General features: G+C 38.1%; 2 protein-coding genes, 1 long non-coding RNA gene and 1 pseudogene across 6 annotated transcripts in view; 1 reads left to right on the forward strand and 3 right to left on the reverse strand.

Annotated features, from left to right (window-relative positions):
• Positions 1-4467, reverse strand: part of LOC5506873 (deoxynucleoside triphosphate triphosphohydrolase SAMHD1) — a 50508-nt gene extending 46041 nt beyond the window's left edge. For 2 of the 3 annotated variants that reach the window (XM_048720602.1, XM_048720601.1), the window contains exons 1-2: positions 4171-4465; positions 3072-3138 (exon numbers count right to left, since the gene is read on the reverse strand). In XM_048720602.1, coding sequence (XP_048576559.1) covers positions 3072-3138; positions 4171-4363 — 260 coding nt within the window. In that variant the 5' untranslated portion in view covers positions 4364-4465. Of the gene's footprint in view, positions 1-3071; positions 3139-4170 lie in introns of all 3 variants that reach the window. The other variant, XM_048720603.1, reaches the window with a different exon arrangement.
• Positions 2006-4079, forward strand: LOC116604938 (annotated as a pseudogene).
• Positions 4468-8667: 4200 nt separating the features above from the next.
• On the reverse strand, positions 8668-9472 carry LOC125558970. The gene is made up of 2 exons (XR_007306213.1): positions 9140-9472; positions 8668-8895 (listed from the first exon to the last, which is right to left on the reverse strand). It is a non-coding gene; the product is annotated as an uncharacterized LOC125558970 (long non-coding RNA).
• A 2085-nt stretch (positions 9473-11557) lies between these two features.
• On the reverse strand, positions 11558-15991 carry LOC125558969. 2 transcript variants are annotated; one of them, XR_007306209.1, is made up of 3 exons: positions 11935-12295; positions 11773-11856; positions 11558-11605 (listed from the first exon to the last, which is right to left on the reverse strand). XR_007306209.1 is itself a non-coding variant. In XM_048720605.1 (3 exons), exons 1-3 carry the CDS (start codon positions 15884-15886, stop codon positions 13357-13359), a joined length of 486 nt encoding a protein of 161 aa, XP_048576562.1. In that variant the 5' UTR covers positions 15887-15991; the 3' UTR covers positions 12581-13356. The 2 variants fall into 2 exon arrangements, 1 of the variants encoding a protein (XP_048576562.1); XM_048720605.1 differs by lacking the exons at positions 11558-11605; positions 11773-11856; positions 11935-12295 and adding exons at positions 12581-13486; positions 14143-14224; positions 15613-15991.
• Between the last annotated feature and the right edge of the window lie 2026 nt (positions 15992-18017).

Consider the following 18017-nt stretch of genomic DNA (forward strand, 5'->3'; position numbering starts at 1 on the left):
GTCAGTATATTCGCTTCTCTTGAAATATTAATTGGCAAACTAGACTCCATGAATGTCGAATATTTTTTATTAGGTGATTTAAACTGTGACCAAACCGCTGTAATTCCAGACAATAATACTAACCTGATGAATAATATTTCTGACATTTATGGCTTAACACAATTGATCAAAGAGGCCATACGAATCACCGAGAACACAGCAACACTGCTCGATGTTATCTACACTAATCACCCTGACAGAATTGCCTGTTCTGGTGTTTCGCATGTTGGTATAAGTGACCATAGCCTGGTTTACGCCTATCGCAAATTGTCAATTGGTCCGCCTAACAAAGGACACTTTACTATTATATATCGCAAATTCAAAAATTTCAATTCTGATGCATTTCGCGCTGATATTGCATCTCTGAACTGGAACTTTCTTAATTCCTACAATGACCCGAATGTCATGTGGAATAATTGGAAAGAAATGTTCCTCCATTTCGTTGAAAAGCCTGCGCCTTTGTGCACTAAACGAGTCCGATTATCCAAATCGCCTTGGATTAACTCGGATTTGAAAAAACTAATGCATCAGCCAGATGTCTTTAAAATCAAGGCTATTCGCTCTAAAGACGTAAACGATTGGAAGATATTCAAAAAGTATCGGAATTTCGTAAATTGCCAAATCAAAATTGCCAAGCAAATATATTACGACAATGCTTTTCGCGAAAATGAAGGTAACATTCGGAATACCTGGAACGTGATCAACGAGCTTACCTCGCGAAAAACGAATAACTCTACTATAAAGGAGGTAAAACTAGATGATGACCATTCTATTACAGATTCGCTCAGCTTGTCCGAAGCCTTTAATTCGCACTTTGCGACAATCGGACCTAATCTAGCGAATAACATAGCTGCTAGTAGCGATTTGTCTCATCTTAATTTCTTAACTAGAGCAGCAAATAACAATTATTTCAATCTGACCGTTACTAGCCAGTCTAAAGTTTTGGCTCTTCTTCGCAAACTAACTAAAACAAAAGCCACAGGTTTAGACAGAATTCCCGCTCGGATTCTGAGAGAATGCTCCGATCAAATTGCAGCATCTCTTTGTTTAATTTTTAACCGTTCAATTATCTCTGGAATTTTTCCTGATGAATGGAAAAGTGCTAAAGTCACTCCATTATTCAAAAATGGCCAGAGGTCCGACATAAACAATTATAGACCTATCTCTGTCACTCCTATTGTGGCGAAGATTTTTGAAAAAATTGTTTATGAACAATTGTACGATTATCTCAGTGAGAACCATTTAATTTCTAGCTTTCAATCAGGTTTTCGGTCATTGCATTCCACTGTCACTGCCCTTCTAAAAGCAACTGACGACTGGGCTTTTAACATTAACAAAGGGAATGTAAACGCAGTGGTCTTTTTAGATCTTAAAAAAGCCTTTGATACCGTAGATCACGGCATTCTTTTGTCCAAATTAAATTTCTACGGGATCTCAGGTATTGCACACGAATGGTTCAAATCCTACTTACTTAATCGTACTCAAAGGTGCTCTGTGAATAATTCTCTCTCGGGTCCCAAATTTCTTACTTGTGGTATTCCCGAGGGGACCATTTTGGGACCATTACTATTTTTGCTTTACATCAATGATCTCCCTAACTGTCTTGTTAATTCTTACCCACACATGTATGCTGACGATACTCATCTGACGTATGCCAGTAATAATGTGGGGAGCATGGAATCAAATTTGAATCAAGATCTCGCTAACGTCAGTGATTGGCTTAAAGCCAACAAACTGACCCTTAATAAATCTAAAACTGAATTCATGCTGGTCGGCTCGCGCCAAAGACTAAGTACCTTTGAGAACTCTCCTCGTTTAGTTCTCGATAATTCCCTAATTAAGGAAGTCCCTAATACAAAATCTCTAGGAGTCTGCATCAATCAACACCTCTCCTGGAACTCTGAAATAATCTGTGAATAATTCTCTCTCGGGTCCCAAATTTCTTACTTGTGGTATTCCCGAGGGGACCATTTTGGGACCATTACTATTTTTGCTTTACATCAATGATCTCCCTAACTGTCTTGTTAATTCTTACCCACACATGTATGCTGACGATACTCATCTGACGTATGCCAGTAATAATGTGGGGAGCATGGAATCAAATTTGAATCAAGATCTCGCTAACGTCAGTGATTGGCTTAAAGCCAACAAACTGACCCTTAATAAATCTAAAACTGAATTCATGCTGGTCGGCTCGCGCCAAAGACTAAGTACCTTTGAGAACTCTCCTCGTTTAGTTCTCGATAATTCCCTAATTAAGGAAGTCCCTAATACAAAATCTCTAGGAGTCTGCATCGATCAACACCTCTCCTGGAACGCGCACATTACTAATATTTCAAAAAAATTGCTTCTGGAATAGGCGCAATCAAGAGATGTCGCCCATTTGTTCCACTCGAAACACTAAGGTACGCTTTTAACGCAATTGTTCAACCCCATTTTGATTACTGCGATGTAGTATGGGGAAATTGTAATAGTACCCTTGCCACAAAACTCCAGAAGCTCCAAAACCGTGCCGCGCGAATTCTGACTTTTTCCAGTTTCGATGCCGACGCTCACCCGCTCATCGAGAGCCTAGGCTGGTCGAAGCTGGTTGATCGACGCAGGGCACATATGGCTACTATGGTGTACAAATCTCTTAACGGCCTAGCCCCGGATTACCTTCAATCTAAATTCGAACACCATGTAAGCCACTACCAAATAAGAGATTCTGTAAACAAACTCTCTGTTCCGCAACCCCGCACCAATTATCTAAAGAACAGTTTCCATTATAGTGGTGCAGTTTTGTGGAACAGCCTTCCTCCATACCTACGTCAAGCAGAATCTCTTAACAGCTTTAAGTCCGGCTGTGGGAATTTCTTTTTATAATAACACGGCATTCATGGAAAGCAGGCAATCATTTTAATATCATAGTTTATATAGTGTATATAAAGTGTTTTTAAGCCCTGATTGTTTTTACCGTGTATAAAATAAAGTTACAAGTTACAAGGGCAGAATCAGACATAGATATCATTAAGGAAAACCATGTAACAAACCTTATTCCATACTCCTTCAATTTAATATCATCAATTGCAGCAAGGTCAGAGCCAGTGACTTGGTTATCTAATAAATAAAATGAAAAGGCCAAAGAACTTTATTTGTATAAAAACACAGAGGGTGACTTTTGGGCAAATTATAAAGCCTTGATCAAATGGAGATGAGAGCTGATGAGAATCCATGAGAGTTCAGCTCTTTCTAGCTCTCACAGGGCTCCGTTCAAACGGTCTTTAAGAGTTGGTGTGAGTGGTCAAACAACCAGCCCGTGCTACTCTAATGTACACAAGCATGTGCTGCTCACATGTCCTTTCAAAGGAAAAATGGGTTCAATTTTCAGGGAGAAAATAAACATAAGATTGTGTTTTGGAATTTGAAATAACTATTTGATTTCAGGAATAAAAGCTGAATCAGGAAATACACATTAAATTCCACTTTTTATGAAAACTGCTCACCAAAATGCTCTCATCAACACTATCATTCGCGCGATCAAAGAGCGCAAACTCTCATGTTGAATTTGAACATGTTCAAAGTGAATGAGAGTCAGTGAGAGTCGATGAGAGTGTGTGAGGGAGCACAGTCAAACGGACATGAAAGTTGGAACTCTCATCGACTCTCATCAACTCCTATCTCCGTCGTGGCTTAACTTGCGTTGTCAATGTTGTCTCACTTGTAAATGTCCATACATCAAATATTCAATACACAATTACAAATCATTTCTGTTGTACCACAGGACAGAAGCTACAGAAAGACATGCAGTTATAAAATGCAAATATGTTATAACTTAAGTATGCTGAGAATAATCTGTTTTTGCCAGGAAAAAAGATGTGAGATGCTGCGGATATTTCACCTCAGAAACACAGAAACCTTTTTAAGATCAGATTAATCGTATAACTGGAAGTAAATTATATTTTTCGCTTAATCTTTTTTTACAATACAGGTCAACACAACACAAAACGCTCCAAGCTATTGAATCAAGAGGGAAAAAATTAAGTTCGCGAGTGTTAACAGAAAATGAACAAGGAAATGAATAATTCCTGTTAGATCAACGAGTTCCCTTGCTCTAAAACGATAGCTCTCTATAAAACAGAATACTGGTACCTTTGAATATATGAATTAAGTCTGAATGACCCGATCTGTCCAAAAAGCTTGCAACGTCTTCAGGGTTCCATTCGCTGTGGTAACTTGTTGTCGATTGTACGATACGTTTCTTGGGACTCGGTGTTGCTAAAAATTCTCGAATATCCGGTGCATTGGCGGTGCCGACCCTTCTCTTTCGCGGTGTACGATCCATAAAAACGTTTGAACGTATAAAAATATTAAAAAAGGATAAAAAGGTAGAAGATTAAAAAAGAACCTTCGATCATATGTGAATTATGGTTCAAAATGTCCAAATTCTTGCGCGAGTTGGTCGCCCCAGGAAACCTCATACACAGGAATCCCACTTTGCTGAGAAATTCATCTCGCAGCTCCTCTCGTTTGCTTTGTGCTGAAGAATGACCATTTTACCCTGCTAGCAGAACTTTTTCTTACTCTTTCTCTTTAACACTTTCCTTGACGATTTGCGTTTCGGTGTTTTCGCGTTGTTCGTTTGTACCAAAACAACGCGGGTAGCCAAAATCGCAAATACAAGCAAAAACAAGAAACACTATGGAAAGCCTTTGTTAGCAGTTTATGACAATTTTCCCTTTTATTTATAGGGACAGTCGCACCGGTAGCGGTATTTTTCAAGAATGCGACCTTCACCAATCCAGTACAGAATAAAACTAATGGACACTATCTAAAAGCTGTTTGATAGTCTTCTTGTGAGTAAAATCGGAGCGATACAAACTGATTTCACATCTACATACTCTTTCAGCCGTCTATTTCGCTCTCAAGAAATGACGATTCCACGGTGTATTTTCACTTTGAAACTAACGTGCGACTGCCCTTTATAACACCAGCGGTTGATTATAATTTGTAGCGTACCCACCAGCAACCTATAAAAATATTTCTTCTCTTCCGGTGCCCATATATGGGCAGTAGGAATCCTACCAATTCTTACCGCAGCGACGTCATATTCCTACCAAATTACAAGGCTCGGTCACATATTATAACGTGACCGCTTAGCAAGGATCACTTGGATTCTGTAACTCGTTGAGAACAGAAGTTCTCTATACTATCTAGCCTCTTTCAAAGCTTACCCCTCTGGTGTATGAAACTCCAGTTTGGTTACACTGTGTGCTGAGTTCAACCCCCTGTGCACACGTACTCAACAAGCTAAATGGCTACACAACGAATCTGCCCCGAGTTAAGGGGACTTGGGATTTCAGCGCAAAACCATTAATTTTTATCCAAATTGACTTATCGTTCAGAAGCATAAAATACTGGACACGTTTATTGCCAAAGGATGACCAGGCTCTTTTGAAAACAGTAATTTTTTTATGGAATGTGTGAAGTATAACAAACATTTAAAAAATAGCTCAGCTTACTCGGCTCTTATGACAACAGGAAATATACTAACGAACGCAATAAACTGAAAATTGTTTAAGAATAATAAGCAGAAGCCTATCAGTTAGCCTACCTGTTAGCTAACCCTGCTATAAAGCAAAGAATTGCTCTAACTCTACTAACAATAAGTAACCACATAATTATACAAAGGCTGAAGAAAGAATTAAATTAATTAAATTTCGTAGTCAAATGCAAAGGATTTAACAGGGTAAAACTGTGATCATAAATCCTACAGCTAATATAGAGGGGATAAATGCAAAACTGACATACGACTGTTTCCTAATAATGGCAAATATTAAAAAAAATAGGCTGTTTCTATAACAAAACTAGTCTGCGTCTGTCTGTCTGTCTGTCTGTCTGTCTGTCTGTCTGTCTGTCTAAAGTGATCGCCTTATCAGGCTGGTGGATCATTATATCCTAATAACAACTCTAACTTAATTTTATTGTTGACTATTTTGTTGCTTTTTCAAAATGTGAGCTCGATGTTTAGACATGTACAATGAAGTCTAAAATGAACATAGCCATTGAAGATGATACGCGGAAGATGTTTTTTTATTACTTTTGTGTCTTCCCTCGTCTAATTTATAACAATATATTACCTTTTAATGATTTCCAAGTCTTGTGCTCCGCTTGAACAGGTATTTTTTCTGAGAAAGATCGCACTAGGTAGACCTCAAAACTTGCTGACATTTGTTACATTTGCTGACATTTGCTACGTACGCTGACATTTGTTACATATGCTGACATTCGCTACCTGATCATAACCTCGGCAAAGAGAATGAAACTCTACCTAATTACTTCTTCTTAGTGTCTACTTCTTTGTCATTTTGGAACTCTGTACCTAATTACTTATTCTTAATGTCTACTTCTTTGTCATTTTGGAACGAGTTCATCTTTCCTGGCAACTTATCATGTTGCGCTGCCAAAAGCCTTTACGCGCTTATAGTGGATGATGCTATTCTTTGGGGAAAAGGATCTAGAGACTACGCACTTTTTCTATAACTTAGGGGTCAAAACTTATGTTGGTCTCACCTATTTTTCTTCTCTCTGAACGAGCACAGCGGCTTATTTAGGTCCCCCAACGGCCTTAGTAAACTACGAGAACAGAGTTGTTCCAAAACTAAGGGGCGGGTTGTTGGTTTCAGGGGGTAGTGAAGGGGTGGGGTGGGGGTGAGATGAGTTTGAATTAGAGTAAATCCTAAAGATAAAACAAACATTGAAAATGAATGATATAGTGTCGTCTTTTATGAAGTATTTGACTTATCATTAAGTGAAACCACTTTAACACGGGTATCCCTATATTGACTATACGGGGACGTGGATAAAGTAGGGTATAGTTTTTCCTTTTCTCTTTCCTACACTTCTGTATAAAGTTCCCACCGCTTCTCTCTTTCCTGGACAGGGCTCCACAAATTCAGCTAATGAAAAATGTCAGATCTAGATTGTTATGAGGGTTGTGATTGCAGAAATAGCAACAAGCAACAAGTAGGAGGACTTCTTTTTGACCATTGTACCTTTTGTTTTAACAACAAGTAGTCTAGGATTGATGAAGTGCGAGAGTAAATCGAAAGATTTACAGCGTAGTTGCATATCCGCCCACTGCTGAGAACTGGATTCCTTGGAGGGTTACAATAACAAGAAGAAGTCGAGAAGGAATGAACAGCTTCCCTGTTTCCCCACACGACAGAGGCGATAATTTTAACTGCTATCCCTTAAGGATAAATCATCTAAAACGGAGACCTTTTCCTGTCCCCTAAGGTCAAAACTCATTTATTTTGCTATCCCTTAGAATTTGAAACTCATTTTCTCGAGGAGCATATGTTTTTTTAGAGGTGTCCCACCCCTACCACCCTAACCCCTGTCGCTGCCCTGTTCACCCACCGTTAACCAGAATATCAAAGAACAATTTCATTCGTGTGGTTAAACAAACATTGTTGTTTATCATGATTCTGGTCAATGGTGAGAAAGTAAGTCCGCTTCAAAACCCAACTATGCATCTGATGTTTGCAGAGTTTCTGTAAAGGTATACAAAACAAAAACCCAGTAACGGTACGAACAGTGCGAGCTCGATGCAAAAAAAAAAATCCTTTACATTTTTCATTCAACATGGAACATTTCCAGCCTCGAGTTAAACTCGGGATGAATTTGAGAAAGCGGGCATTTACTGTCATAGATCTGACGACTGCAAAATGACGCTTGGCTACTTTGCCATCGCCTGCACATCGCGTTACACTGAGAATAGCTGTTAGTAGAACTGAGACATTCTACTACAGTTGCAATATAATCTGGATACACTGTCTGAAAACGAGCCAATAACAAACCGTCACCCGTCACCGTCATTGTTCACATCATGTCAAATCCCAAAGAAACCAATCAAAACCGCGGGTTTGATGTTGCTCTCCTGTCACATTTTCGAGTTTTGAGTTGCAGTGTCGCGTGGTGAACGACAGTAAAATTGGCGGGGAAAACATGACAAGTATTCAGACCTTGATGACCGTGAAAACAACTAGTGAAAACTACTAAACAGCTAAGGAACACAAGGAAATCTTGTTAAGAGGTTTAATACTTGGAAACAATGTTAATGGTGACTACAGACTAGAAAGAGAAAACGGAGTAAGCTTACACTTACGGCAGCTGTTCAAAGGGATGAGGTTCAGAAGAAGGAGTTTGTCAAAATTGCAGGTATGTGTATTGTTATAATGCATGTCCAAATCTTACTTTAAAGGTTTCCTTGGAGAGTGAGAAGTTATGTACCTATTTCAGCCTATAGAAAAAACATAAAATGTTCTTTGCGCGCCTTATTAGCTTTAGGAAAACTGGGTAAATTTGGTTTGGAAGAGTTCAGGAGCCGATATCTCTTAGGGTGTAAAATTCGACCAACTGCTATTCCTAAGGGAGTAATTAACCTTTTTTTTTTTAAATTCTGTTATCTCTTAGGGAATAAAATTCGACCAATTGCTATTCGAAGGGGGTGTTTTGGCCTTTAAAATTGCCTTGAACCACACCCAATTTGTTATCGGAGTCCCCCTCGCACATCTTCACGACTCCTCCCTGGTGCCGGAGGAGTGGTGGAGATATGCTAAAAATAACTCAATTCTCAGACACAAATTAAAAAGATCCTGGATCAAATTTATTTCAACAAGACAGCACAGCAGAATAAGAAAATATATCTGTAAAGGGATGTCCAATATTCCACTCCATATTTGACAACCAACTGCCACAAGCATAAAGCATTGGAAAAGGATGTGCAAACACCTGCATAAAATGCAGTGAAAAATTTAAACAATCTCCAGGTGCATTTTCCCATCAGTATTGTTCACCTTTACTTTGGATTCACTGAAAAGAATGAAAAGAATTAATTGGATTCAATGAAAAGAATAATCATGGGGTTTTTGGTAATGGTGCAAATAGAACGAGTTGTGTAAAATTGGTAAGAAACCTAGAAAAGATAACCAAACAAGGGATATTCAAAATGCAAAAGACATATCAATTTCAGTTCTTAGGCTATAGGCATGAGAAATGGCCCTGACTTTGGAGTCAGATAAGAATGAGGCAACAACATTAAAGTACCTCTATTTACCTGTGGGGCAACCCAGAAATGCCAAGGGTGGTATTGGCAGTAAGGGTTTTTGTTCTTAGAAAAGAGAAAAGGGAGGCTAGTGGTGTCTTATCACTTGTCCAAGGCAAACACTGCAATGGTTTTCCTTTGATGGTTTGAATGACTGTCTTTTTGTTTGAATGGTTTCAATTCCATGGTTTTACTTCCATGCATGGTTTTGTTGTCCATTTTTTTGATTAAGGATGGTTTGTAAGGTTTTCCTTCCATTCTTGAAGGTAGCCAGTTAGGGAAGTTAAGACTGTTACAGAATGGAAGCTGATGAGTGTAAATTAACGAGGAATGGGTAAGTCACTGAAGTACAGGCTAGCCAGTTGGAGGCAGGTAAAGTGGTGAAAGGCAGGTTAAGTTGATAAGGGTATGTGAGATGATGGAGGTTGGAATACCTAATCAATATAGATATGTTCAAATGAAAGTATTGTTCTTTTATTTTTTACTTGCTCTTGTATAGATAAGGGCTTCTTGGTCCCCCCGCATAATTCAATGCGGTATTAACGATCAATAGATCGGGGTATCACCCTTGCCAAGGGCTCATTGTCGCCAAGTTTTTATCTGACGCTATCTTGTAACCTAGGGCAATGGGAGGCTAGAGGTGGGATATCACTTGCCCAAGGTGAACACCTAGGGTAGTGGAGGGAGGAAACGCCTGACATCTCCATTCTACACCCCATGGATGTGTAGCCACTGCCCCTCAGGGGTTTACATGGTTTTCCTTCCATGCATGGTCCCATTGACCATGACCATTTCTGCTCTTGCGTCTTGGGTGTAAAGTTCAAAGCTGCTCGACTTCCTAAAAGAAAAGATGAAAATTTACATGTTATGGTGGTTTGTATGGTTTTCCTTCCATGGTTTGAATGGTTGTCCTCCATTGGTTTGAATGGTTTTCCTTCCATGCATGGTCCCATTGATCATGACTTTGATAGAGGGTGGTTTGTATGGTTTTCCTTCCATGGTTTGAATGGTTGTCCTTCCATGTAGGATAGCATTTGATGATGGCTATGATTTGACAGTAGGCTGCCAAGGTGCAAGGGCAGAAATAATTGTCTGGATGGCATGTAGTGGGAGGTGCTTCATCTGAGGGGCTTGAACATCCACAGCAGATGGTCCTGGCTTGGATTGTCGTCATGAAGTTCAGTAATCATTTCTACTCTTGCGTCTTGGGTGTAAAGTTCAAAGCTGCTCGACTTCCTAAAAGAAAAGATGAAAATTTACATGTTATGTATGACGACTTAGAATTCGTCAGGAAATCATGATAAGCAAAACATTCTGGGGTGTGCAAAAGTCCTGAGACTAGCAATTAAGAACACATCACTCACTCACTAACTAATAATATGATAATATGGCAATGACAGCTTGCATGCTTGCATTTTTTTACCAGGGCAAGCATAACCCAAAAAAACTGAAGACAAAAGCTTTTTGATTTTTGGTAAAGAAGCGATGAATACCAACAAAGAAAGTGAAAGTGAATTCTACTACCCCAGAGGCAAAATTTGCAAGCAAAAGTCAAAACAACAAGAACAACAACAAAAGTGACCTTTCATGACTATAAAGAGAAGATGCCTAACAACCAGTAGGAACTGAAAATATCAATACAAGGGCAGAAGAGCAGGAAGGACAATTGGAAAGACATCAAGTGATTTTAATGTTTTTTGTTACTGCTGTAAGGTATATTTCAATGAACCAACACCAGTAAAAACATTCTTTGATTATTATATTCATACAAAAGTTCATATCACATCACAAAATTAATGTCATTCTGCTTTTGGCAAGTGTTCTTACCAGCGACCAGCCCTTTTGATTGTGCTATCATCAGCACCACATCTGGCTGCCCAGCGTGCTGCTGACCTTCTAATGCTATGTGTGGTGTATGGCTTCTCAAATAGGGCCTTGGTCATCTACAAGCAAGAGGGAAATAATTAATAAATGCATGTATAAAATATTAGAGAGGGAGCACAGTTTTGTCTGCATATATACCTGTAACAAGCATGCAGTGCGACATGCTTGAGAATCCAGCATACTTTGCAGGCACTGCCAAAGGCCACTACGGGCAGTGCGAGTGTGATACAAAATTAAGAAAAGTGCATGGCATGGTCATATTATTATAACATTTGTAAGAATCTCTAAATTAGTTTTAAAATTCCTGCAACTTTTCTCCTCATTTTGTATTTGCTTTGTATTTGTTTTTGAAAGGAAACCACAAGAATGAGAGAAAAACAGTATTTTATAATTGTAAGCCAGGCGGAAAAACAAGTGATATTATATAATTGACTGTTCCTTATGACAAGAAATTAGAGATTTCATTAAGATATTGGTGTACTGATGTATTTACCTTGGAAAAAATAGTACGATATGAGGCCACACTTCGCTTTGATGGAAGTGCATGTCGGTTGTCTTTGGCAATGCGAGGGAAGATGTAACCCTTCGTGATTCCTAATAATATATCACTAGATTAGATTGCTAGGTTTCTATTGTTAGTAATGGTGGAGGTAAATTAAAGGTAAGGTTTTCCTAAAAATGAAAAAAAAAGGAAAAGAAATAAAGAAATAGGATGTGTAGGGGCAACCCAGAAATGTGACATTGTGCCTCCAATAACTTACCAGAAAACAGCAGCCACGAAATGAGTGCCATAACAGGGCACAACTTAGGGTTTAGGGGATTGGCCCATAGCGACAGATTAACCCCTGCAATATGTAAATTATAACAATATTATATACCTCAAAAGAAAAATAACTATTCACAAGAAAAGGTTAAGTACGCACCTTTGGCATGCTTGTCAGCCTTTGACCATGGCAGCTTTATCTGAATGCGGGAGGGAATTTGGCCAGAGTTGACTAAAACAAAAAGAGGAAGCTGATTAAAAAAATTATAGATGGAATAAGGTAAATCTAAGGATTGAAAATAATGTGACATTTGATAATTTACCATGACTTTAGATTTTATTGCTGATTTACAGTGATAGTAATAGTAGTAAGACCTGTGTTCAGTCAACTCTACACCTCACTCAATTTTCAAAAGGATATAGGGATCCTTTTGAATGAACAGACATATAGGTAGTGCCAGGCTATGAATAGGAGCTTTCAAATTCTAATGAAGTTGTTCCAAGTAGGCAGTGTAATTTTTGACTACTTTTAGATTAAATTTGCCATGAATTGCCATAATGGCATTACAATGGCATTATTATGATATAATGAATAAGTTTCAAATCATAGATTCTGCATTTAAGCTCCCGTAAGAGACCAACACCTATTGTTCAAGTTTTTGGCGCCCAGTGGTTGCTTATGAGAGCAATCTCTTGTAAGGGACCAGCTCTGTTAACAACTACAATTATCAGTTCCCAAGGTGGTCGCTTACGAGAGCTTCAACTGTTTATTGAGATTAGGATATTATCATTGTTTTCCTCTAATATGCTATTAGACAGATGTCTATTTAGTTCCTGCTTCTTCCATCTGCTGGACCCTTGATTTTGTGATAGTATCGGAGATTATCCTAGAATCTACTAGATGCCGTCGTCCTCTCTGATGGACCCCTGGAATATTATGGAATATTCGACTACAGAATCTATTGTGTCTGTCATGTTTGTAGAATGGACCTATATGTGATATTACCTGTTTATTTCTAATGCACTTTTTTGTGATGGTAATTAAATTGTTTACCTCAACTGTCTTCAAACAGTATTCTCTCATCTTGAGCATATCCTCAAGAGAGAATGGTGGCGCCTTCTTTGCCTCATAGGGCTTCATGCCGGCCCTCATGTCTTTTCTAGAAGTTCGGCGCTTCCTTTTATTTAGCGAACGTATCAATGTCTTGACACCTTTAAAGAAAATGATAGAAATAAAACCTTGAGACTGGAAAGATATTCTTTATTCCCAAGGTCACATAATTGTTTAGTAATAAACGAGAATCTAAGTATTCAATATTTTAACGCGTCACGTGAGCTGTAGTTTGTATGAAATAGTTAAAGCAAAAAAAAAAAAAAAACTGTAATCACCCGACCTGCATTTTGTACTCAACCTGCAGCCGACCTGCAACCTGCATCTTGTACCCTCCGTAATAGAAATAAATCTTGAGACTCCCGCCTAATGCGGGAGAGTTGACAGCTATGCTACAAGTACAAGACAGTCCAAAAATCTGTTTCTTGTACTGGTATAATGATAAGGCTGACAGGAATACTGTCATAATCATCATAACAGACACTTACCAGCATCCTCCATAGGGTTCCCTTTTGGGATGATGTCTATAATTTTCCCATCATGATCCCTTTTAACTTGCTCACTGTATGGGCCAACATGCCCAAACTTCGGCATCCAGAATCTGTATGACAGAGTCATTAACCAATTATATTATTGCAAAGTGTCTTAATCAAAATACCAAATCAAGTGTAGTTAATCAATATGGATGTCACTAAACCATCAAACTAGAGTAAAATATCTCACATTAAAAATCACTGTACCATCAAACTAGACTAAAATATGTCATTAAGATATATCATAATTAATATCAAAATTATTAGCTACTAGATATGATACTATATGCAATATTATGTTTAGAGAAAAAGTGAAGACATCTATAATTTATCTAATATGTGATAATTCAATTAAGCAAGTAAATAGGAAAAATATAGTCTATTTTGTTTTCGAATAAGCATTGGATATAAACAAGAATCACAGTATCAGAAAATATCACAATATCGAGAGGTACAGCAAGGGAGAGTTAGATATCTACTTTATGCACACAAAATAGAAAAGAGTAGTGAGTGTTTTGCAATCTTTGAATTGTGTAAAGCATTATAAACATGTTGTACGAGTTTATATGAAATATAATCAGGGCTTAAAATTTAAAAATGACAAAAAAAAATTGCCCGTCCATCTCTGTTGGAAGAGCCAACTATGAAAATATATAGTAAATAAATAAAATAAAAACCTGGAAAAACATTAACATTTCAATATTAAAAATATTAATATTAATACCTTAATGCTTTTATTGAAGGTGGCGCCAGACCCTTGCAGGCGAGACTGCCAATTTTGGTGCCCTTCGGTTCGCCTAAGTATTCTAAAATATAAAAACAAATGAGTAAATTTTTGCAATTACAATATTTAAAATTATTAAGGTTCAAATTATATAAAATCAACACAAACACAAAAGATGTGTGAATAGATCCATTTGGGGAACTGGATATTTCAAAAAGCCTTAATAATTTGAAAAGTAATATGTTCCTTGAACAAGGACCACCACTATATAAAAAGGCTTAGCCACACCCCTTTCGGAAGAATAAAATTCAAATTCAACATTGCATTAATAAATTGAAGTAATTTTTATTGCACATAGGCGGGCTATCCATTGTTAGAAGCTTGGGAAAATAAACCAAGGAAATGAAAAGAAAAGCACTTTAAAATTTGAATTTGGGTTTTACAGTACTTCTTGTTTGTAAACAAAACAAACTTAATGATGTGATATTCGGCTATTTGCAATTTTTCGACAAAGCATCGAGGCAACCTAGGTTCTTTTAAGTTTCTTCCTCTCGTGCCCGTTTGTTTTTCAACTCTCACTTACCTTGGGCATGCTTACCATCGATAATACAGTGAATACAGACATTTAAAAAAATGTAACCTCCTTTTTATAACACCTCTTTCCTCAGTGCATGTGTAAGAATAATGAGTGACAGTCTTGAGCATTTCCATTATCCTAACCTAATATTTCTATACCAGGACACAGTTTAATAGAGGTTGTTAAACTTTACTAATAATAGCCCTAACTCATTTCAAACTTGTATAATTCTTCCTTCTAACACCAGCCCTCCCTCCCCCTTATCAGCCAGTTTTGAGCTGGCTTGAATCAGTTAGTATCGGAAGCAAATGATAAACGACCTAAATGGCCTAGGGTCTGTAGGGTTAGTGTAGAATCTGTAAGAAATTGGAAGGAACTTCTTATTACCGCATTATTTTACAACAAAGCCGCCTATAAAATCCGGCGCTCCTGGTATTAGCCTAGATAAACAGGGATGGTCTAGCAGGGCAGTACGTTTATCTAGGATATAGATTGAATCTATAGTTATTTCATCTAAATAAGGTAAACTTAAAATCATGAAAGAGCGGCTTTAGGGCAAGTAAAACTTTAAACTTTGCCCGGCGAACGCGGTGAGGAAAATGTCACGCGTGCAGACGCCGATCGAAGTTACGTGTCACGAACAACTGAGACAAAATCATCTCCTGCTTGAAGCAACTGTGTCAAAATTATGTCCTGCTTGAAGCAACTGTGACATAATTATCTCCTGCTTAAAATGTGCGTTTTTGGCCTTGCGAGGCAGTAAGCAGAGTGAATACGTGAAATTTTCCTCAACATGTGCGCCGGTCTTGAGACTTTACGTACGTAAGTTATTAGATCGTTCTTTTTTAGTCTCATTTACAGTATTTAGATAGAGCATCATACTTTACACTTACCGAGAAAGGTCTTGATAGTAGCCGCCCTAAATGGACGGCTATTTTCACCAAAAAGAATAGCCGTGTCCTTCTCCCGTATGGCGAATTTCTCCATCTGAATGAGACGGAGTTCATATAGACGAGCTGTGCTCTCTACATGAACTGCCGTCTCATTCTTGGTGGCCAAGCGAGACCCTGCCGATACGTTCTCACTCTCAAACTCGCTGAGATCCTCAGAGAGTCCCGCACTCTCAATATAACGCAGAACATTACTGCTTCTCATTTTGGGAGCCATGTTAAAGCTTAGATAAGAGCAGGGAAGTGGTGTTAGAGAATGAATGAGGAATTATCAACGGCGTGATGTAATGACGTAATGCGAGCTGGCTCTCCTATTGGCTGAAAATGGTATGAATTCCGTATGAATCGTACGAACCAGAAACCTTCAAATAATCGTTCAATTGCTTTGTGATGTGTATTTATTCAGAATACGCGGCATTTCTAATGATTTGGCCAGTTGAGGGGTTCGCGTATTTAATAGAGAATCCTCCAAACACTTTCCAAATATGCCTGATAGTTAATCCGTAACCAGTTTCGGCAATTATAATTTTCACTTTTCTTGCGAATAAGGAACCTAAAAAATTGGAAATCCTTGAGAAATTTCTTATTTCTTTGTTTCCTGTCGATTTTGAAAATACATTGAATGTAGTTTTTTGTTAATCAAACCTTGTCTAATGTCTAGCTTTATCATTCTTATTCGCAAGAAGAGTGAAATTTGAATTTCCGAAACTGGTCACGGATTATAGTTCTTTAACATTCTCTTGTACTTTAAACTTTTCTTGCCTCTACAGGCATCGCTTTGCCCAGAAAGCAGGAGAAAAGAAATACAGGCGCTCGGGATTCCTGTGGTAATGCGTCTCGTACTATTTTTTTCCGCTTTTGGCATTGTTCCATACCCCCTTAACAAAGGATTTTGTCGACCACAGGAATCCCGCGAGGTTCTTAGAGATTCAGTCTCAGTTGTTAACTAACAGAGACGCCTGCGGAGGCTTAAAGTTCTCGAAGTTTCGTTGCTTCGGTTACCTTGAAATAAACATGCGTCAATTTCTGCGCAGTTACAGTCAAACCAAAACCAGATCAAGCGTGCCCCAAAAAGATGATTATTGATTTCATTATTTAAATTTCCATTATGTTTTTTCGAATGGGCTTACCCGGTAATGCCTGGTGCACACTAGCGACATAACGACATGGGCGAGCGCACTCTTATGTTTATATGTTCAGAAGTGTGAATAATTCGACATGAAAGACATAAGTCCGACATACAGACATGGGCATAACGACATAAGAGAAAAAAACATGTTTTTTTATGTCTAAATGTCCATGTCGTTATGTCGGGCTAAACATATGAACATAAAAATGCGCGCGCCTTATGTTGATTTGTCCACAAAATCAATTAACAGTCCTAGGCGGAGTGGGCACGCTCGACCTGGTTTGACTGTAAGAGATTTCAAATCAAAACTTGGTGAACAATGACTGCTCTTACTATCCCACTATCCCATAGCCCGTCTGTTTGGTTTCTTCCCGCTTTTTAGCTGAACACCTAAAGTGGATTCAACCTTTGACGAAGTACTTTTGTAAACAACAACAAAGGCTCTTGTGTCAAAATTGTGGAGAATAGAGATCGCAGTTGGAATCGCAGTGCACTCGATAACTAGCTCGAAAGGGAAGGAAAAGGAGATTAAAAATGCAAACAAAGTAAGTCATTAACAAGCACGGGAACAATGCGACAAGAAATGAAACGAAAATGAAACGAACATAGCCAAGGCGAAGCAGCAACACAATCGCAAAGATTGAAACGACATTCAAAAAATCTAATCGCTTACTCACAACCCTTCAATGGAGAGCAAAGTTAACCCGAACGTTAAAACAACGAAAACATTAATGTAAGCAAAAGTTGCATTTTTATAGAGTTCATCTGCATGACACGGCCAAATAGTTTGACGTACCGATCCATGTAGCTGGGGCCGTAAGGGTTATGTTCGTGATCCGTAAACGACCTTTTTGTTTTTCGTGAATCTTGAAAAGGTCAAACTGAAAACCTTTATTCGTGATTGCTACCTTCGCCGTGATTCGTGAATGGCAAAATTTGATCAGCTTAATCGTGATATCTATCTTTAAAAATCGTTTATCGTGATTTCAAAGTAAAGATTTTTTTCAGTACACTCTTTTTTTCTATCTTTTTTCATAAAGAACGTTCAGATTGAGATTTTACCAAATTTTAAGAACATGCTAAGAACATGCCGAGGATGAGATAGCAGAAAAATATTGTTTTGTTAGTCAGATCTTTCAAAAAATGCAGAATCAAATTGTGTTCACAATAACCATAAATATCATTGTTATTTTATCACCATGTGTGTAATTTTCTTTCT

Source organism: Nematostella vectensis, chromosome 13 (assembly GCF_932526225.1).
Source record: "Nematostella vectensis chromosome 13, jaNemVect1.1, whole genome shotgun sequence".
NCBI lineage: Eukaryota > Metazoa > Cnidaria > Anthozoa > Actiniaria > Edwardsiidae > Nematostella > Nematostella vectensis.

Bases quoted from the DNA above. Each gene is read 5' to 3' on its own strand.
- LOC125558969 (XM_048720605.1), bottom strand. From the start codon at position 15,886: ATGGCTCCCAAAATGAGAAGCAGTAATGTTCTGCGTTATATTGAGAGT. The intron at 14,225-15,612 runs GTAAGTGTAAAG...TTTATATTTTAG, and splicing joins TACTATCAAGACCTTTCTCG to AATACTTAGGCGAACCGAAG. The intron at 13,487-14,142 runs GTATTAATATTA...TCTGTCATACAG, and splicing joins CCTTCAATAAAAGCATTAAG to ATTCTGGATGCCGAAGTTTG.